General features: G+C 30.6%; 1 protein-coding gene across 4 annotated transcripts; it reads right to left on the reverse strand.

The window, feature by feature from the left end:
• Window positions 1–10,574: 10,574 nt before the first annotated feature.
• On the reverse strand, window positions 10,575–18,095 carry LOC105791902 (lysine-specific demethylase JMJ13). Of its 4 annotated transcripts, XM_012620203.2 has the most exons (12): window positions 17,505–18,095; window positions 17,068–17,198; window positions 15,752–16,130; window positions 14,949–15,105; window positions 14,651–14,870; window positions 13,646–13,699; window positions 13,471–13,550; window positions 13,104–13,381; window positions 12,633–13,028; window positions 12,161–12,552; window positions 11,743–12,027; window positions 10,575–11,261 (listed from the first exon to the last, which is right to left on the reverse strand). In XM_012620203.2, exons 3-12 carry the CDS (start codon window positions 16,014–16,016, stop codon window positions 10,965–10,967), a joined length of 2,424 nt encoding a protein of 807 aa, XP_012475657.1. In that variant the 5' UTR covers window positions 16,017–16,130; window positions 17,068–17,198; window positions 17,505–18,095; the 3' UTR covers window positions 10,575–10,964. The 4 variants fall into 4 exon arrangements, with proteins under 4 accessions (XP_012475657.1, XP_012475655.1, XP_052491032.1 ...); XM_012620201.2 differs by lacking the exon at window positions 17,068–17,198; XM_052635072.1 differs by lacking the exons at window positions 17,068–17,198; window positions 17,505–18,095 and adding an exon at window positions 16,670–16,973.
• Between the last annotated feature and the right edge of the window lie 4,327 nt (window positions 18,096–22,422).

Genomic DNA, 22,422 nt, shown 5'->3' on the forward strand with positions numbered 1-22,422 from the left:
TGTCATAAATTGTTGGTCCTTGGTTGAATTTATTATCATCATCATAATTTGAATTTGTATTATTAAGATTATGAAAATCTTTTTCTTTCATGTACTCTTTGAAATACGAGACATCCCAATTTCACCAATATTGAAGTTATGAAGTATTCAACATACTAATATGATTCAACTTTTTTTTTATACTACACTAATGTGAGGTTAATATGAGAAATATTTTTTAGAACAACAAATACCCTTTCAACTACATTTCGAAGCTTTAAATATCTCAAATTAAAGAGTTCGTGAGCCATCTTCGATGCTTGTGTCTGACTCCATTATTTCAAATGTATTATACCTCACAATATGATGCAAGTAAACTTTTTGTATTAGCATATAACATATATGATACTTGAGTTCACAGTGCAAATGAACTGTAATTTTAATTACAAAAATTTAAATAAAATTTAATTTAGAGAAAATTTATACTAAGTTATAACCTTTTTCTACCATATAGAAATTAAGTAAAATATTATAAAAGTTACAATATATAACTTTTATTAAAAATGTTTTCTTAAAGTCTACAACAACTTATTATAAGGATTATTATAAATAATTTATTTTTACCATCACACTTTTATAACATGTTAAATTGTTTTTATAATAAAATTTATGGCCATGACTTTAAAAATATTTAGGATTTAAATAATAAAATTTGTTGTTATAACTTTTAAAAGCAGACATAATTATTTTTATAATATGATTTTTTAATTTATAATATAAATATTTTTACCATAACCATTCCAAATCTCATACGTGCTCACGCTTATAATATAATTTTTATAACTTAAGATTGAAATTGAATATAATTACTTGTGTTATTATTTCAATTCTCTCCCTCCCTTAAAAATTGAAAAGTATAATTCAGGTGCTCCAATTACACCAACTCAACCGGACTCACCAATTACAATGTTTACCCAAATATATTACTCCTATGTAACTACAATCAATTTCACCCAAATCCAATTATTAGGTGGTCTTCTAACACTGCCTACAGAACAAAGGCTTATATGTCAAAAAAGACCTTAAGAAAATGAAAAAAAAATTCAATTAAGCCTCTGTATTGAATTTGCACCCAATTAAGTCTTTATCGTTAACTAAAATAATCAATTAAGCCCATCCATTAACGATTTCCGTCATTGACCATGTTGACCATTAATATAAATTGACTAGCCAATCAGACGGTGACACGTGACAACTTCTAGTTTAATATAATAATTTTCCATAAAAATAACAAAAAATCATTTAATAATTATAAAAAATCAAAAAATTTATAAGAAGGTATAAATATTATTAAATGTTAAAAATATATTAATATTAATATAAACTTATAAAAATTATAATAAATTATAAAAATTATAAAATTAATAAAATATATTTAAGATTTTATAAAAAATGTATTAAATTCTATAAAAATCATAAAAAGTATTAAAATTAATATAAACTTATAAAAACATATATAAAAGAACATTAAGAGTTGAACTGGACTGAATCAGTCGGTTGGACCAATTAGACCAAAATCGAAAAAGGTGTAGGTCTGAAGAAAGCCATTAGACCGTTTGACTTGAGAATTGGACGTTTGAACCAATTTTTTTTATTTTTAAATATTTTGATTTTTGATTTTGTGATGTTTTTATTTAATTGAAATGACTGATCAGTCAAACTGTAAAATTGATGGTCTAATCGATTCGATCATCAGTCCGATTCTGAAAACTTTGATTAGAATATTTCATTCTGACATATGCTAATAGTTGAATAATGTAATTTTGGTCTAATGGCTTTCGCTGGACCGGTGCCCTTACCAATTCAAGTTTTAATGACTTCTTTAATAACTTTTATAAGTTTATATCAATTTTAATTTTTTTTTTACTTTTTTTAAGAAATAAAATATTTTTAAAAAAATTAAATTATTTTAAATAATTTTTATTAATTTTACAATTAATTTATAATTTATTAGATTTTTATTTTTTTATAATATTTATAATTTTAATAAGTTTATATCAATTTTAATATTTTTTAATATTTAATATTTTTTTCTATTTTTATGAAAAGAATATTAGATTAAACATAAGATATTGTGTGGCCCCATTTGATTAGCCAATCAATTTATTTTAACGATCAACGTAGTCATTGACGGAAATCGTTAACGGTGGGGTTTAATTGAGTGCGAATTTAATACAAAGACTTAATTAATTTTTTTGTATTAGAATTTTTGTTGACATATAAGTGAACAACAAAAATATCACTAAACCGATATTATCATTTAAAATTACATAAAACTTTTTAGGGGTTAAATTTTGGTAAAGTTAGAGTGAATGAGTATGCTTTGATTTTCTAATTGGTTATTTACATATTGCAATAATATTGCACATTTTATTTATCTTTATAGTCCATTCCAAAATAAGTAATCGAGTTTGAATTCTGAGGTGATTCGAGTTTATTTTTAAGTTAATCATATCTAGATTAGATAATTCAAATGATTCAAATATTAAAATAAAAAATATATATGTCCAAAGAAATTTGATTTGAAAAGAGACGTGATAAATTTTGTTTAGCAGTTGAGCATTACTGGGGTTTTTCAAATTGCTTAAATTGTTGAAACATTGTAGCTCTGGTGTCCATCATCCATGGAGACCATTCATCACAAACCCCCTAGCCTTAGTAATTAATGCATTAGTAAAGTAAAAAAGGGGGCAAAGAAAAGATGTCCCAAGTATCTGACAAAGTTTTTTAATTCTAAACCTTTTGCATGGGTTGAAACGCCACCAATTTTCATTAGATAGTAATTAATAAATAATGCCTGCATGGATGGATGGATGCGGTTCTCCATTTCTGTGTGTTTTGAATGTACGATTCCCCTAATGCCATGTGATTAATTAATGACACACTAATACACAGCTACCCAACATGCTTCATGTTTAATTTTCTACTTTAGAACCGACATCAACCCTTTTTCTTGAGAGAGCCCATCATCCTTAAAATTTACACTCCAACTAAGATGCTAAAGTGGCAGCAGAAATTAACATTCTTTCTTTTGTTAAATTGTGAGCTGATGCAAAAGCATTTTAGCACTTTGATTAACCCAGCGTGACAATACTTGAGTTTTGGGCCCCTATTCTTTTGGGGTCCTACAATATCAATGCCTTTAATTGCTTCCATGAACCTAAGGTCCCTACGATCGGTTTCAGATTTGATACACACTCAATCCCGCCGCTCTGATTTAAATAATACCACAATTTGATAGCCATAATCATGGTTGGTGCTTGGGAGATGCACGTGAACTTCAGTTTTCATGAAAGTTAGCTAATTGTTTTTTAGTTTGTATTGGAAATAAAGTAATGGGAGAGGACAAAAAAATGTAATAAGTTTGCAAGGTAATGTGTTGAGTGGGTTTGGAATCCAAATTTAGACATAGAAGAAGAAGAAGGGCCATTTTTGGATTCTCTTTACCTTTAATCTCCTCGCCTTTGCTCATTTCAATAAATCCCCATTCACAATCTAATTTCTATACTCAAATTAATCTTATAGTTCACAAACTATACCCTATCCCTCCATTTAAATTTTCACCTTTTTTACCCCTTCAACTTGTATTATTTGTCGAATCACCCTCAAAATAGATGGAAAACTTAAGGTGCTGACATGACATCAAGAAATTAATTAACTTTTTAAATGAAACATTTTTTATACTTTTTAATAATAATTTATTTAATTTTTAAATACTAAAAAGATAATTAATTGCTAACATGGCATGCATATGACAATCCACATGTATGTCACATCAACAAGGTTAACAAATCTTAATTTTTCATCTATTTTGAGTGAGTTTAAAGGCTAAAAGTAAATAGAGAACTAAAATGATTTCTTTTGTAAAGTTGAAGGGTCAAATAAATTATTATGCCTATATGAAAGCCACAAACATGTAAATACTATAGAAGTGCTAATCTAAAATATTGACGAGTGTTCTTTTGAAGAAAAAAACCATTTAATGATTTATTGATTATGAAAAAAAGGATGGCAAAAGGAAAGGAAGAGAAAAGAGAGGGAAAGAATTATGAAAACAATTTAGGTACCAATATTTATTTTATGCATATTTTAACTTATTTACATATTAATTTTTGTATTATGATGTTTTCCAAGTCACATTTCCTTATTTAAATTATTGTATTTTGTTGAATTATCAATTAAATATTTAATTAATGTTTTGTTTGTGGATGATGCAAAATTATATAAATAGTATTTTAATTATGTAAATTTTAAGGATAAATTTATCATTTTGACAATCATGAACTCTTATAGCATCTTTTCTACAATTTTGTTAGCTACTAGTAATACTGCTTATAAATAGTTTATTGCTGTTAACTTTGATTTATCAAGCTTTTGATATAACAAGATTTAATATATAATTTACATATTTATTTTTAAGTCATTTTGTCAAAATATTACGGAACATCTCATTAAACATTCTCAGGATCTTAAAATTCTCAAAACGCTTTAATAAAATAATTTGATACGTTTCAAATGTTTTTGAGTCAATCAAAAATGATTTCAAGGTGTTTAAAAGCATTTTTCAAGCATTTTAGTGTCTAAGTATAGATACCTTACATAGAGTAGCGATACCTTAGGAAGTTAGTAGCCATAGTCATTTCTAGAAGTGTAAAGTATTATATACATGTTCTTGAGATATTGATACCTAATCCAAAAGTATTGGTACTTACCCTCATGGTATCGATATTTCTCTGTGTCAAATGACTATTTTTGTAAAAAATATCAATACAAAGATTCCTTCTAGGTATCGATACCTTACCGTGTAGTAAAACTTTAATGCACAAATTTATTCTCTCTTCAACTATCACTAACAACTAGAATTAAATGAGGGGTATAAATAAAGCCTCCAAACACTCCAATGAAGGTGAAATATAAGTTTCAAAGATCAAAGAGTATATTGTAAATAAACATTTGTTGGGTAGAGCTTCTTTTATTTTTATTCAAGTGCTTATTTGTGTTTGAGAGAGCTTAAATTTGTAAACACCTACCTTATAGAGGCATTTCTTACTTACACTAAATCACCTTTATAAAAGGGAGTTGGTTTTCTAGTTGAGCTTTTAAAAGTTAGAGAGGTCCTAACTGAGTATTTCTATCTTTAGCCGTTGTAAGAGATAGGGGAAATGGTTTCTATCATGACTTTTGTATAAGATATGGAATTGTAAAGGTTATACCGTATCCTTTAAATGTGTCAAATCTAAAAGAGAGAATAGGAAATATTCTCAGAAAAAGGGGTAAGGTAGTAGAAGTGAACAATTGAAAAAAACTAAAATTATATATTTAGATAGCATAACTTTGTTAATTTAAAATATTTAAAAGACCTTCACTTTTAATACTTAATTTGATGTTCCATTTATTTATTTTAATAATAAATAAAATTTTAAAATTATAATTATTTATTTTGTAGAATTTAATAACTTAATTTAAGTTCAAAGTATATTTAAAATATATGTTTTTTTTTTGGTTTCTTATCATATTTAAATAAAAAATTAAGTTTAAAGAATAGGAAAAATTTTATATTTCAATTTTATTTATTCTGAAATAGATTAATACGATGTAAACTCTATTTTGAATATTAATTATTTTAAGTTTAAGAATAAAATAACATATTTAGATAGCATAACTTTGTTAATTTAAAACGGATAAATATCAAAACTAGACATGAACTTTGATTTTGATTTAATTGTACAGATTTAAAGATTAAATTATTTTTTATGTTAGATAAGTATAATTATTTATGTATGTGATATGTAAATGCAAAAGGTATTATTATACCAATAATGATGTTTGTGGTTTGTGAAAATTGAATCAAACTAAAATTAAAGTCGATAAATTCCAGACTTAATTTGAAATTAGCAGGATAATAATAAAGAAAAATAAGCTAGGGTTCCCGACAGCATAGATAGGGAGCAATGTACCAAACATACATATCTTATGTGTATGGTGTAGTTTATTAATTGCATGTTTGGTGATTCAAAGTTATATTAATTGTAGCTACCGACACAGAGAACATACTGAATATTGATATGCGTAGCTACTAATTAATTTCATGATTAAGCAGTGGATTAAAGTAATGGGATCAATGTCAACCCATACCATTTCTTTTTAAACAAGTGTGGAAGCATCTATCTTGGTGTGGTGAGGGAAACAAATTAAAATCCCTAATCTTATTTACTACTCATTTTCTCAGTTTCCCAATGAAATGGCAACATGGAATCTCTCATTAATACCTACATTTCCTTTTCATTTAATTAAAATGGGTTCGAGTATTTAACTTGATTGGTATCGGTATTGTTGCTAATGTAAGAGATTGTGAGTTTGAGCGTACTGAAACGCAGGGGAGAAACTATAGGTAATTCTAAATGTGGTATCAAAATATAATTCTTTTTAATATATATAATCCAACCAAAGCTAAGTCATGCCACCCAAATCCAAAAGGCAAATACAATGATTAATGGGTTGGGTTAATAGTTGTATGAAATATTGGAAGTGCACCATCTGACTGAGATTATGGCCTACTAAACTATTTGTGTGGGGGAATATGTGAAAATGACTTGTGAAAGTAAAAGGGAAAATGGCTTCATTGATCTCATAATCAAACTCTTTTTTTTCTTTTTTCTGCCAAATATAGTGAATCGTCGGATGATTGTAGAGATCACGTGATTTGTATAGTTAATGAATTGTGACCAAGAATAGTTTTGATTAATCATAGAGCAGAGGAGGGTGAAAAATATTCATACCGACATTATATTTTTGTATTATTTCTATGGACAATATTTTATGTCATTCAAAATTGGCAAATGGGTCAAGATGTTTTTCTAAAAGCAAAACCCTCGAAACCTTAAGTGCTCTCACTAGTTTGAACCTTAAAAGTAACATTATTACGAGACACAATTATGAATTATGAGACATTGAGTGTCTAAAATACTAATGAAGGATACTTGTATTAAATTAATGTAAATGTGATTGATTTAAAGTGCCATAAATAAGTTATAGTTTAGGCATGAGTAGCTGCCAGCTTTGTAGAGCAACGTTTGATTTGGGATAATATCTATTCAAAGTATAATTAGTGGAGAACTTTAATAATTGATATTCCCTAATACATTTTTCTTTTAAGAGAAACGATGAGGGTTGGTTCTTTCCTTATAGGAAACACAATATTCTTAAGGAACTTGACCACACTTTTAAAAGAAGAAATTTCCCCTTAATCACACCCTTTTAACCAACCCTTTTTCCATTTGAATATATCAACTATCAAACACAGATAAATTTAGGTATTTATGTCATATCATATTTTATTTTATTTATTTTTTCGAGTGTCCATTTAATGTTTTATTATTATATAAATTTATATGTTGATGAAAAATTATTTTACGTTATTGATATATAATTTTGGTAATTATTTTATCCGAAATCTTGTGGTTCGAGATTTGAGATTCGAGTTCAAGGTTTGGGGTTTATGATTCGGGTTCAAAGTTCAGTGTTTTAGGATTAAAAAAAATTACCAAAATTATATATCAATAACATGGAAAAGAAATGATTGAAATGCCATTAAATAATTAAAAAGGGACCACGAATGATGTGGTGAGGAGGACCTATAAAATGATTTCTCGATAATGAATCACACACCAACACTTCTTGATTAATTAAAGCACTAATGAAAGCAATGATAATAAAGGAAATATCTAGTTTAAAATTATAAAAATTAATAAACGAAAAGTGGAAACATTTTGAATCTTTTCCAACGACTTGGAGCGAAAGGGGAGCTTATATAAGTGCCCTACAAATCTAGAGAGACTAGTGATTGAAAGAAATATGTAGATTTTGACAAGAACCCATTAACACATATAATTTTCCATCTTATTTTAATTTAATTCCTTGGTTTCACTTTCATTGCATTCCACAATGTTATTCTCTTCAAGTAAAGGTAGAAATGACTAATATGGGAAGGGGGGAAATTTGGTCCTACAAAACCTTAAGAAACACTCAATCCAATCACAATGGAATATGGTGCTCCTTTTTGGGAGGTCAAGGTAAAAATAGGAGCTCTTTGCCCCCACTTTTATTTATACAAAACATTCATTTCAACCCTTTCTTTCTTTTCCTTCATACACTATTACCTATTTTTAATTGTATTTTTGTTTCCCTAATATACAATTTATTGTCACTTATTCTTTGTTTTAAGGTAAAACATAAACAACAACAAAAACATTGATTTAAACTATAAAAATTATTCTATTTTTTGGTATTCTTAATATCTGTTTGACGGTTCATGTTCGGGATTAATGCCTATCCCTTTCAATAATATCATCTTCAAAGTTCAAATCTACATCTCCCTTTAAAAATACAATATACCTTACCGTTACACTTAACTTATTCTTAAAACCATTCTAATTTTAACTATAAGCAATATAATTGAATAAAAAAAAATGAAATTTCTAATGTAGGATAAGGGAAGTAAAATCCTTACTTATATGTGGCCATAAATGATGGTAGAAAAATTGGTAAACCAGGCAAATTAATCAACATGGAGGGGGACCAAAGTGCCCAATAGGGAAAGCCCAAAAGGCATCCCCTATCCCATGATTACTACCCACAATAATTTTGGGTGGTCAAATACATAAACTTAGAAATCCTTATATACATATGTATAGGATTCAGGTGTGTTCTCTAGAAGCTGATCATGCAAATTAACAAGAGTTGTAGCAGTCATGGACCAAAACAAACAAAAAATAAAAAAAAGGAGAGCAGTACTAGCCTTTGCGCATCCCTATAAAAAAGTTCTTGGACCGAAACTAGCTAATAAACCCTAATATGTAATAATTGATGTCTTTAAATATACACATTTGACTTGTCTTCTCTCAAAGGAATTAAATTTAATTGTTTAATTCATATAACTTTTTAAAAAATAAAATTCAAAATAAGTACAAAATTCGAATTTAATTAGCTACCACCATTTCCTCTATTAACACAATTATAAACTCCTCGATACCCAAATTTTTAATTCGGTGGTTGTCACTAAAAACGTGGGATGCACACTATTCTACTAGTTTATAACCTTCCCCGAAGACAAAATAATGTGGGGTTAATTTGTTTTTGTTTAATGTATTAAGAAAAGCTGTAAAGGTAAAAAGCTAGGGGGGGTGGGGGGTGAGACATAGTAGTAGGGGGAACGGTTGTGGAAATAATTTCGAGTTAAAGTATTTTGACTTAGTGAAACCAGAGCTTTGCCCTGTCATATTATATTGGGGCATGGCATCGATATTTGTTGGGATACAATTGATGGAAGGTACGAATTAGCTTGTTAGGTCTTCCCACTAGGTGTTAAAATGAAGCCGACTTACTGTTTTCTTTTTTACATTTTCTTCTATAAATTTGCTTTTACTGATTTCTTCTTTTTGGATGTTGTGAGATAAGTACGAAATGCTGGAATTGGGCTCTAAATTCCATGGCTTAACTATGATTGTGTGGGTTTGACAGGGGGGGTATAGCAATGGTTTTTGGACAAAATAATTTTGACTAGGTGGCTAGCAGGGCCCATTTATTGAGAAGGTTGCTGTCATTATATGCTAGCCAAAGAGAAATTTTGAGAAGAGTTCTGGTTGTGTTCTACAGTTGGTTTCAACATCTTATAGTCCAGATATCTCACCATTCCAAGGATGTAGAGAATTTTTTTTAATTATAAGTAGGATTTAACAAAAATGAAGTTCACATGATTAATGAAGATCTTATGAAATGAAGTAGGCAAAAAGTAATTTGTTCTGTAAGAAATGAAGATAGACCGTGGGTGGAGAAGATGGAGCTACCTCAGCTTCAAAGTCCAAGCAATACGTCAACTAAATTTCATAAACTATGGATATTGACGATACATAAATAAATAAATAAAAGGGAAAAAATGAACCTTTTTAGAGGAAAAAAAACATTCAGAAAAACAATGGAAAGCAAAACAAGAGTAGAACTCAAAGTCGTGAAAGAATGGAACAAACAATGTCCTATGTGATTCTGGATATAATTTAATATAAAAAATAAAAAAAAGAATGTGGCAGCCATTGCATTGTCGCAATTTGCTAGATATGGACTGGTTGAAGAAACAGGACAGTGGTCCACTGGGTACCCTAGCATTGCCGCTATTGCTCCGATATAGATGCAAAAGAAGATGCCCATGGATTTGACGACCCCATGAAAGCTAACAACACCCTCCTACATGGCCCTTTTGCTTCCGACTATTTCCCAAACAACTGCAACCGGAAAAAGGCCGTTGCTGGCTTATGCCCTTGCGCCCCCCAAATAATCATATAATACAAGATAATATTGTTATGAGGAGCAACATCTAGGACTCGTCCAAATACAGAGTTTCCAGAGAAAGGACCTTTCTTCGCAGCCAATGAATAGACATTTCATTCGAATTTAACTATTATTAGTAATTAATTATAGAGAAAATTGAGCATATATTCCAGGGCTAAGGAAAATTATTTCGACTTTAGAGAACAAAAAAAAAAAAAAAAGGCATTTCTCTGCATTTTATTCATGGACTACAAAAAGAATAACCAACCTAACAGACTTAAATTTTGAGGGGCAGTGGAAATATGCCTACATTCCTCCTCAGTAAGAATTAATTTGGACTTAGAAACAAAATTTACAAAAGTTACTTGCTAACCCAAATTCTCCTGTCAAGGACGGAAAATACTCGGGCCTTACAGAGAATCATTGCAACAGCAAATTGCCTCCAGTTTTGGAGGCCTGCACAAAGAAAGAATAATAAAAATGGTCCTAAGCTTTGGTTAATCTTCGCTGCATCTCCCTAAACAATCATTTGGAGTTTCGAGTGTTGTTAGATCTCCATTAGCTAAGTCAGATTTCTCCTCGGTTTCTGTGAATCTATAACTTCAGTTCAATTTTTTTTCCCAACCTACACATGTTGGGCCCCTGACTTTAAGGCGCTTTGGCCCAACGCTCTTTCCAAACTCCTGCTGGAACCACCTCTCATCTCTGTGCTGCTCTCGCTGCCTGCTCATTGCTTCCTCATTGCCCGACTTCTTATACTTGATGGAGATGGGAAGTCTGCCCTTCATTCCATTTTCTGGATCAATATTATGAGTTGGTTCATCAATTCTGCAGCCTTCAGATGGCAATGATTTCCCACATTTTCCTTCATGTTGGTGTTTCTTTAGTCGTTTAAGCCCCTGTCAGTTTGTTCATATATGAACAAAAGTACGAGGAAAAAACATCAAGAGTCCCACAAACAAGATGGAAGGCCCAAAGATTAATAAGAAAGCCACTGGTGATTGCAAATCACAACATGATAGCACTGAAGTCAATTACAAGACACACACTACAATAGTGGAAAATTTATGGATAGCTGTAACTAATTAAATACTGAATAAAAAGATAGCATCTTAGTTTCGACACTGAAAACGCAACTTAAATATCCACGGGCAAATTACCACTCAATTATAAGTCAAAGCTAAAGCTAAAGCTAAGATAATGTTTGCTATAGTCAAACAACTTATAGTACTTGGATGAAGAAACTAACGTAAATAAGATCTCAGCCTTTGACTAATAAATAGTAGTAAAATCTCTTTTTCCTTTTTTATTTCTTTTTTCATATGAATTCAAGTTTGCAATATAACTTAGGGATATAACTTTGGAAAGCTATTATTGTACCTGATGGTCAGACTTCTTTGATGACATGCTGTCATTCCCACTTCTTTTCTCAACCTTCGAACGTCGTTTAACCCTAAATACCTCTGAATCGGAATTATCACTGTCTCGGTCCACTACAGACCTACTCACTGGTTCATGAACACATGTATTACCGCTGTATTGATTAATACCAGGACAATCATCATGTGAAAAACAGGATACAGACAATTTGTATGTAGTTCGCGAGACCTCTTCAGAGAACCGTTTATCAGTAGTGTTTCCTAGATTACCTAGCCCCTGTACCTGCTTTGAGATATGCAAATACCAAACGGCACTTAGTGAAGGCAGCAGCTCAAGTAGAATAGAGATACAAACATTACATAAGCATGAGGCAACCTAACAAGTGTAGATACTACTAAGGAAGAGAGCCGGATCTTACATTTTTGGTTGAGGACCCAACCTGCTCCGCCAAAGAACAGAGAGTTGATGCAGCAAAAGAGAGAGCATCCGCCGCTTCAGGTCTACAACTTGGAATATCAAGGCTAATTGAAGGCTGTTTATGTTCTAGTGGTTGACCCACAGTTGAAGTTGTTACACTCAACACAACATTAATCTCACAGTATGGAAAGAATCCATCCTCAAGATCGGACTGTGAATTATTTGACAGTGGATATGAATACAAATCATCACCATTTTCAGTTTGTCGCTCAATCTCTTTTGATATGGTATCTTCTTGCTCAAACTTCTTGGCAGCAGCTTCCATCTCTGCAACATCATCCCTCAAGAAAAGACCACGATAGCTCCCACAGGGGAAGTCAAGTGACTTAATATCTGCAACAGCCAATCAGGCTCATTGACAATCACATATCAAAAGGAAAATTTACCAAAATAAAGCAGGTTCAGAGGATTACCATGTCTAAGGCAAACAGGATGAGAGTAACAGCTGCAGTTAACAAAAGCAACATAACAGTCACGTTTACATAAAGTGCACACTATAGTTCTATAATAATATGGAGATACACTGGTGCATGCCCTCGACTTCATGACAGACCAACGCGCCCGATGCAGGAAACGAATCAGCTTTACAAATGAAACCTTAATGCAATAATGAGAGGCCAAGTCTGCAGGCAAATAGTCCAAATCATCCAGTTCTAAACTTGTGTAAAGAAGCATTGCTTCCTTGCACAAAAGTTCTTCATGAGGAAGGAGAGGCACCCTGTTGAGATGGGCATATCGCAAGCTAGCTACAGCCCCCAAAGGAAACCAATCACCAATAGCAAAGTTCACAGCCTCACCACAGTTGAAACCTAAATGATTATAATTAGAAACGTATGCATTTCAGTGAGAGCAGTGTAAAGACAACTTTAAAAAACATGGCTTACCATGACTAAATCCAGCATGATATGCACTTGGAAAGGTAATTACAAACTCTCCAGGCTGCTGCACAGCCTTGTAGACAGGGACCTCATGTTCCAACAAAATATTTGGGGGGAATAGAGTTGTTTTACCCAAAAGCACATCAAAAGCTCCATCTTCACCATCCACAGATAGGATATCATTAGTGTACACATGTTCCTTGACAACCTTCTCAAAATTTGAAGCAGCATGACTGGGTATCCCATACCAAGTTTTTGAAGCCCCACAGTGATGATAATTAATGCTGCCACAAAAGAAGAAAAGGATTAACTACAGAATATTAAGTAATTAACTGGAAAGTAATTACAGATTATTAGTACAGAAGATGTTTACCTATACAAATAATGATCTTCCACATGCCAAGCAAACATGCTAAATAGCATTCCTATGTAAAGCATGGGATCAGATACCCCCTGAAACAAAGTTCAATAAAATAGGACCATACATGTCAGATCAGCTTACAGAGTCCAAAGTTAAGAAGATAAGGAAATTTTGATCATTTCATTACCGGAATTGCCGTTTCAAGAAGACGCAAAGTGGACTTTGGCAGCCGTGACAGATTCTGAAATCAAAAGAAAAGAAACATATAGAAACCAATTCAATCAGAATTCAGTACACGGATAGAGCCAATCATAAAGCATTAGTAACAAATATGGCTTCCTCAATTCCCCTATATCTCTCTATCCAAATCAACCTTGAAGTCATTAAGTTTCAAGAGATTCTGGGAATGCTACATCCATACTTTATCCAAATAGAACATATAAATAATAATATAAACAGTTACTTTCCCTGGTACAATAAACCTTAACAATTTTGGGATTGAATGTATTGACCTTGTTGAACCCTCAATGAAACCACCACGCAGGAGGCACCAATCAAGATTTACCAAATCAAGCATGTAGATGCTGTTGGATAATTACTTCCCTACGACAGCAGATTCTCTAAAGCCCCAGACATGATTTATACCCCTACCATAATGACTGTAAGGCTGTCATAATCTATCTCTAAGACCACATATCAAGGCATAAGATCATTTTAATAGGATGGAGTCTCCTAGGCTTATTTTTTAAAACCACATCTGAACTTCCACTTATTCTGGACAATCAACTAAAATCAACAAGTCTTACTAACAGGAGAATCTTTTTGGCAAAATTCTTTTGACAAGAAAAAGAAGCCATGGTTCTTCGTAGTACAAGAATGCATGAGTATAACTTGTAAACCAAACCACCACCGGGTCTTCTATTTCATGCCAAAATGTATAAATGTCAAGAGTTGTTACACTTTATGAGGCAGAGTTGAGAAAGGATCAAAAAGGAGGATGGAAGACCAGTCTCTTAACCATGAATCTACAATAAAACACACTGACATTCAATAAATGACCTAAGAATGAGATCAACCAGGCTACACAACAAATGACACTTGTACAATAATAGTAAAAGTAAGCAAACAGACCTTTACAAGATAACATTTAAAAAACAGAAAACTAAAAGGATAATAGTAATGAATTGAACACCTTCAAATTCCATTTGCTAGTGCCAAGTGGATCATTGGGAGAAGAAGAAAAGGCACTACCCTCAACATCACAAGCATATTCAACACTTTCTGTCTTCCCACAAGCAATTTCATGCCAAAATTCTTTTTCCAAGTATGTTGCAGGAAGACAACCAGCACTATAATATCTACGAGTAAACACCTTGTTCGCCATTTTCTCAAACTCACGAAATGTATAATTTCTGAAAAGTCACGTTCACATTCAGAACCAGAAAATGCTCAGGCACAAAATAACATCTATTTCTAGTAAGAAAGCTCACCTTCCACTCATGAAAAAGGTGACTCTATCATCATTATTCCACTCCGAAAGACGAAGAGGCTGTACCCTAGTTGTAAACTTGAACCCTAGTTTCTCCTTCATCAATACAACTCCAGCAGGAACAGCAGCACTTAAAGGTGAAACAATCTTGCATATTCCTACAATGTAAGGAGCAAGTATACAAAATGATTCAGCATTTATTTATTAAAAAGAGGCATTTTCTAGAAGACTACCTTCAATATTCAAACATGTATATCCCTTCTTCAGTTAGTTTTTGAATAGTATCATCAGACAGGAATAAAAGTACTAGGTGTCATGTAGCTATTTTGAGAGACCAATTTCTCTGTGCTAGTTTGTCAACATAATAACATATCTTCCAAAAATACTATTGACACATTTGGCCCTGATAATTAATCAAAATAGATCAATTTGTGCATGACATGAAAACCGAAACATATTATTGCAACTAAATGAAAACCTTTTATAATAGATGTGTAGCAGTGAAGGCAATTAGTACCAAAAAGATGAAACAGCAATGGAAGCATTTTTTATTTCTACTACAGATCTCTAGTCTTCCCAACATAAATTCATTCAGTCCCTAGATATACAATATTTTACAAATGTGTACGAAATAAAACATAGATATCAAACCATCATATTTCTCTATTTCTCCTTTTCATTTAGATTATATTTTCTATTACTTTAGCCTTGGGCTGGAGACGGGAACAGGGGTTGGTATTGAGGTTTGGAGATGGAAAAGTATAGAAATTGTTAAAGAAAAAAGCTAATAGCACAAGGTGCTACCATATCTTGAAGCTTCAGGAGCAATTTTCTGCAAATAAACCAAAGGATCTTCAAACTCTTCCTTTGTAGGGAAATATACCGGACATTCTGGAATTTTCTCAGTCCATTCTAGATCGTTAATGTCAAACTTATCAACCTTGTGCTTCGCAAAGGTGCCCTCACTTGATGCACCATTTGACCTAGAAAATGACTCTGCACTCCCTTGTAACCTCATTCCACGTGATGCTGAAACTCTCAAAGCATCTCCTCCACTTCTAGCCATCATGTTTGTGACACAATAAGTCCTAGAGACAGTTTCTGATTTTACTCGTTGAAGCCTTTTGCGCTTCAACAACTCTAGCCCATTTACCTCTTTGGACAAAGACACCCTTCCTTCCACCTACCAAAAGAATTAGAGAAACAAATTAAGAAATCATATACCAGCATAGAAAATTAACAACAATACAAAAGCAGCTTCAACATTCCACACATACAAAGTTGAATACTTCTACTTTCTAATTGCATTAGCATCTAATTGCTATCCATGTGACCTCCATTTGTGTCCACGGCTGCAATGTTCATAACATATATTAAATGCATATAGCCAACACCAGCAGTTAGAAATTTTTCAATAAGTTGTAGCTATATTTAGTTAAAACTCTGCAGCAGATTAACTACTATCAGCTTGACCCATGAAAAGCTTAGATTTCAATAGAGCTCTTAGCAGAACAAATTTTCTCAATACTCCTGCCAATTTGTTTGAACCACTGCCAAAGTAATTAGAAAATAAAAACATATTCTAGTCAAGACATTTAAAGATCTCCACGGAACAGAGTAGTAAATCAGGCAACATAATTACGATGCCAAACATTATATAAAAAGAAACAACAACACAGAACAAAGACAGTGAGAAAGAATCTGCAGCCGTGTTTCAATCACCTTAACTAGACTAGGCTCTTCATCTAGAAATTGTTCTAAATGGGAAACCATGTTCGTTAAGGAATGACACTGTCAAAAGGATAAATTAAGAAACAAGCATAACCATTTATAACCACGACTGAGAATGTGAAAACAAAAGGCCGACATCAATCTGAACCGTGATACTTTCAAAAGCATGCAGAAGACAGTTTGCTGAATCCAAATCAAGTCAACGGCCCAAGTAGGTTAAACTTACACCTAAAAATACGAGTCAAAGGCCTATGACCAGTTGAATTAATCATGCATATACACGGTATTACCAGATAAACATTTAAACCAAAATAGTAATAATAAAGTTAAAACATTAAAAATTTAATTTTATCCACAAAATTTGAAAACGTTGTCAAAATGAACTCTACCTTAAAGATTCAACAAAGAGACGTGTAAATTATTTGATTAATAGAACAATGCAGCATCTATCATAATCATCTCCTCGCAGAAGCCCTCGATAGAAACATCGGAAATAGAGTCCGTACTTTTACTTGTAACTCTAAAATGAATGATAAAAGTAAAATGTTAAGCAATGTGTCTGCTACAAAATGCATGAAGAACTATGTTGATTGCATGAAGTTTCCATTGATCCAAATATTTTCTCTAGACTTCAAAAATTAAATTTCTATTTTATTTCAAAAGATATAGAACAAATCTAGGAAGCGGAAAATTTGTGAAAAATAAACGATTTAAGAAAAAAAATTAGAACAATGCTTGAGATCCGTACAACGACTGTGTATATAAAACCGTGAAAAATCGATTAAAGAAAGAAAAACAGAAAGACTTCAACAGGGAATTGAAGTACCATCTCATTCTGCAATGATTCTTTGTACGCCGCCGTTTGGTCGCAATTCACCAACCGAAACAACTCAAAGAACAAGGAAAAAGAAGGCGCAAAATCCGCAAATACCAAACCTAGACCACGATCTTCACCATTTGCTATCAAACTAAAGCATTAAGCATCAACCAAACTCGCCACATTCTCACGACGCGCGGACGGATACAGACTCGGAGATCCAAATCCGAGCCACGGGAACAAATGCTTAAAATATCATAAGAAATTAGCAATAGTAGAGAGATCAGTAGATTCCGGCGAATCAGAGACTTCCTTCGCCGGGGAAAAGAGCTGTTTCCCGACGGAGAGAGGAGGTTTTCCGACGAAAGGTATGAGAGAGAAACAGTAAATGAGAAATGGAAAGAGAAAGAGCAAAAGCAAAAGGGAAGGCTTAGAAAAAGCGGAAAAAAGCCAACAGAGGATAATTTATACGTTTTATACCCAAATATTATGCGGGAAAAAAGAGAAAAATTTTACGAAAAGAAAATGAGTAATGAGGAGGACTTGTGAAGGGAGGAGGTGGTTGTTAGGTTGTTAAACCAAACGCCTTGCCAGCCCCAAACGCATTGGTAAACCCATTAATAAAATTTTAATTTTAATTTTTATGTTTTAACAGAGGCAGTGTTATCCAATACTTTTCTGGTCCCTGTTCTGTTTCGGTCAGAGAAAAGAAAGAGTCGGAACTGGAAGGATTACATTTTGACGCTTACTTAACCACATTATCTAAACTTGCATATTAATCATATCACACCGTCCATTGGACTTAATCACCGATGTTTAACGGTCAACAAGTAACGAACTCCGTGGATTCCGCATTCTAGCTAGCACGTACATGTTGCTTCAAATAGCTGAGTTGTACAATAACAGCGTCACCTACCTTCAAGTTAGTTAGGCTACCATGGGAAAAGACAATCTTCTCCCTCTGCCTCTTTGCGCGAGGTGGTATTGTTATAGGATGCCATTACTGGTACGAGGGAAAAAAATAAAATAACTATCCGTTGTTTTTTTTATTTTGAATAAATTGATTCCTTTAATATATATATATATATATATATATTTAATTATGTTAATTTCAAAATTAAATAACTAATGACAATTAACCGAGACTCTAATGTTTTATATCAGTTAGACATCATTTTGATCGGTATGATAATAATTTTAGCTATTAACATTCATATATTTTGTATAAATGTTGCGTCTAAATTTGTTAAATCAAGACAAAAATAACATAATGCGTAAATATTATGGATTAATTTATTAAATTAAGACCAATTTGACACAGTAAATTTTGAGAAATAAAATTGTCATTATACCAATAAAACATGTATAATTAACGAAAAACATTGTGATTAATTATATTGAGTTGCTTGCACTAGAAATTAATAATGATTAAATTGCAACGGATGATTTGCTCAATTTCAAAATTGAGAGAGATTAAAGAGAACTTTTTACTTTAAAATAACATTTAATATTGATTGAGTTTGTATTATCTATTAACCGATCCCAACTCGGTTGTAAAATTACCAAAAACTTTTATAAAGCAATGGATTTTTTTAAAAGTAATTTTATTTTTCATATAAAATTTTTAAAAATTCCTTACACATGATCGGATTCGAAGACAACAACTGAAAACATAATCATTTTAATCTCAATTCTACCCTTTAAATCAAAGCCATTTTGATTGTTACATAATTTTTTATAAATTTATTACATATATGTTTAAATCATATCATAAGTTTATTATAATCTAATTTATTAAAAATTGTTGTTTTACCCATTTCTAATAAATTTTATATAATTTATAAGGATTGTGTTTATGTTTACTGTGTATTGATTTGTAAAATATTTTAATTTATTAAGGTGTCATTTGGTTATTAGTACAACTATACGAGGAAAGAGCTTATTTATATTATATTAGATATAGAATCAATAATTGTCCGTGAAACTAGAAATATGAGTAAAAGGTCTTTTAAATAAGCAAAAATCTCCCTTTTATTTCACAAAACAAGTAATATGAATAGCTAAAATTACTAATTGAAATTAATTTATCATTAACTTATATATTAAAACATAGTGAATGAATAATACTCTTATCAACATAACAAAAGTATTTGAAATTTTAAATATTTATATTTCTAATAAAATAGATTTTTTTTATAATGTATCTCATTGAATAAATTATATAAGTGTGGATAAATCTTGAATATCTAACATACAAATATAATGCAAATATCAAAATGAAAATAGTAATATATTAGGAATTCTATCACACGAGTATATTTATAGAGATTATGTATTTAGAATAACATACAATAAATAATGAAACGTATGGTTTGAAACTAATTAATAATAACAAATTAAATATTTACAATAAAAGTATATTTAAGTGTGAGTAAGATAAAATTTAAACACAAATAATTTGACTGCATTAACAGAAAATGTCTTTTTTTTTTTAATTAGGCCTTTAGGCCGGTTCTTTTTTATTTAGGGAAATAGGTCATTTGTTGAGAGAGTGTATGAAAGCATGTCCAACTAGGCGCGTTTTCTACCAAACGCACTTTCCCTTTAACTTGCAATTTTTGACTTTTTTAATATAATTAGTTTGTTTGGTCAAATAGTTAAATACTAATGATTTTGTCATTGAGTCCCAAGTTCGATTCCTCTCCCACTCACATAAATATTTTTAATTTCATATTGTTTTAAGCTTTTATTGTTATTTTTTAATTAATATTTTTAACGTATCAACTTCATTAGTTAAATGGATATGTAACACCCCTAACCCGTCTTTGTTATCGAAACATTAAAATTTCTTCACCAAAATTTAATACAACTCTAATATAACTTCATAATTATTAATTAAATAATAAAATACGATCTCACATATCGAATTGTGGTCCGAAATCACCATTTTGACACCACTAAAAATGAGATATTACAGGATAAATAATAATAATTTTATCATTGAGATCCGTGTTCAATTCCCTTTTCTAAACACATTTGTAATTTTTGTTCTAGGTTGTTTCAAGCTCTCTTTTTAATTAATAAATATATTGTTTTCAATTTTTTATTTTAATTCATCTTTTAATTAATAATTCTTTTATTCAATATATTGTTTTCAAGTATTTTTAACGTAATGATATATGTAAAAATTATATTTTATTATATAATTACATATTTAATATTTGATTTTATTAATAGCGAGTTATTAATTAAAAGATTAAAAAGATGAATTAAAATATTTTTAAAACAATATATTTATTAAATAAAAATAAAAAACTTTTGAAATTATTATATTTAACCATTTAACTAAGGAAGCGATATGTTAAAAATATTAATTAAAAATAATAATAAAGGCTTAAAACAACATGAAATAAAGAATACTAATGTAAGTGGAAGAATAATCAAACCTGGGACTCAATGACAAAATTACTCACATTTAACTATCAACCAAAGAAACTAATTATATTACAAAAAGTCAAAAATTACAACTTAAAGGGAAAACGCGTCCAGTTGAGCGCGCATTCACATTCTTTCAAAAAAAAAAGACTTATTTTCCTAAATAAATAAATAAAAACAGCCTAAAGGCCTAATTTAAAAAAATGGCCTTCAAGGCTAATTTAGTCAAATAAATCGTATTGAAAATACTAAATGCACTACAATTATTTATCATAGTGTTGTCATCAATCTTGAGTTGATGTTGACTTAACTTGTGATACCAACTCAATCAATAACATTATTAATATATACAATTGATGGAGAACCCTAGCATTTAGCCTATTGGTCAAGGGTTTTCACCATATCTCCAAGATCGTGGGAACGATCCACAAGTTGTGCTAGTGTGGTAGTTCAAATATATATATATATATATATATATATATATATATATACAATTGATCAAGTTAATAAAGTATGCATAGTAAAATTAAAATGTATAAAAAAATTAAAATTAAGTTTTGGTTGAGTGGTAAATTTAACATTTTACTAACCTAATTAGCATGCATTCAAATACCACTATATGCATATTTTATTAGTTTTTTAAATAAAAAAATTATAATACCATCAAATAATGTAACTTAAAATAAATATAAAAGGACATCAATGTAATTTTTTTAACTGAGTTGGTGTCAAGAGTCAATGTAATTTTTTTAACCAAGTTGGTGTTTAGTTGACTCGTGACATCAATTTTATGAGAGGTTTAGGCTCCCTTTGGATGGATGGTGAGATTGGCTCTGGTGAGGTTGAAAACAATGGTGACGGTAAGATTAGTTATTGTAGCGGTAAGATTAAAATTAATGGTGATATACGTGTTTAGACGCAAATGCAGTAGTGACAGTAAGGAATAATTTATTTAAACATTTCACTTAATTAATATATAATTATATAAATTTTCTGTTACATGAAAGGAATAATTTTTTTCTTAAAAATCTTTAAATTGAAATAGTTAAAAATGAAAATAACTTATAATTGTTACGATAAGAAATAAACTAACACCAAAATAAAGATTGTTTTGTTAATAATATGTATTAATTTATTATATAATAAATATTATTTTATTTTTAATTAAGAATTAAAAAAGATTGTGAAGCCGCAACCAAAAAGGAATGTGAAGGAAAAACAATAAAAATGAAAAGAAGGAAAAAAGACAAAATAGGATATAAATGTAAAATTATCTATTATCGGGTGTTGAAATTTTTAGCTGGAGCAAAGGGCTCCAGTAGAGACTTCGGTGCGTTAAAACTTCTCGATTGTGCTACACTTAAAAGGGTCTGTCTAATCTAACACAATCAAATTGAGTTGAGTTAATAATTCTTATTTTATTATTAAATTGAACCGACTCGAATGATATTGTTCGAATTAAATAAAAAAATTAAATATTTTAAATTAAAAT

This window comes from Gossypium raimondii, chromosome 8 (genome assembly GCF_025698545.1).
Source record: "Gossypium raimondii isolate GPD5lz chromosome 8, ASM2569854v1, whole genome shotgun sequence".
Lineage (NCBI taxonomy): Eukaryota > Viridiplantae > Streptophyta > Magnoliopsida > Malvales > Malvaceae > Gossypium > Gossypium raimondii.

What these genes read in the sequence shown, in the direction of transcription:
- LOC105791902 (XM_052635072.1), bottom strand. Translation starts at nt 16,720, where the DNA reads ATGGTTTCCCATTTAGAACAATTTCTAGATGAAGAGCCTAGTCTAGTT. An exon ending in ACCTTTTTCATGAGTGGAAG is followed by an intron (nt 14,871 to 14,948) that starts GTGAGCTTTCTT and finishes GTGACTTTTCAG; the next exon opens with AAATTATACATTTCGTGAGT. An exon ending in TTGGGTCCTCAACCAAAAAT is followed by an intron (nt 12,028 to 12,160) that starts GTAAGATCCGGC and finishes CATATCTCAAAG; the next exon opens with CAGGTACAGGGGCTAGGTAA.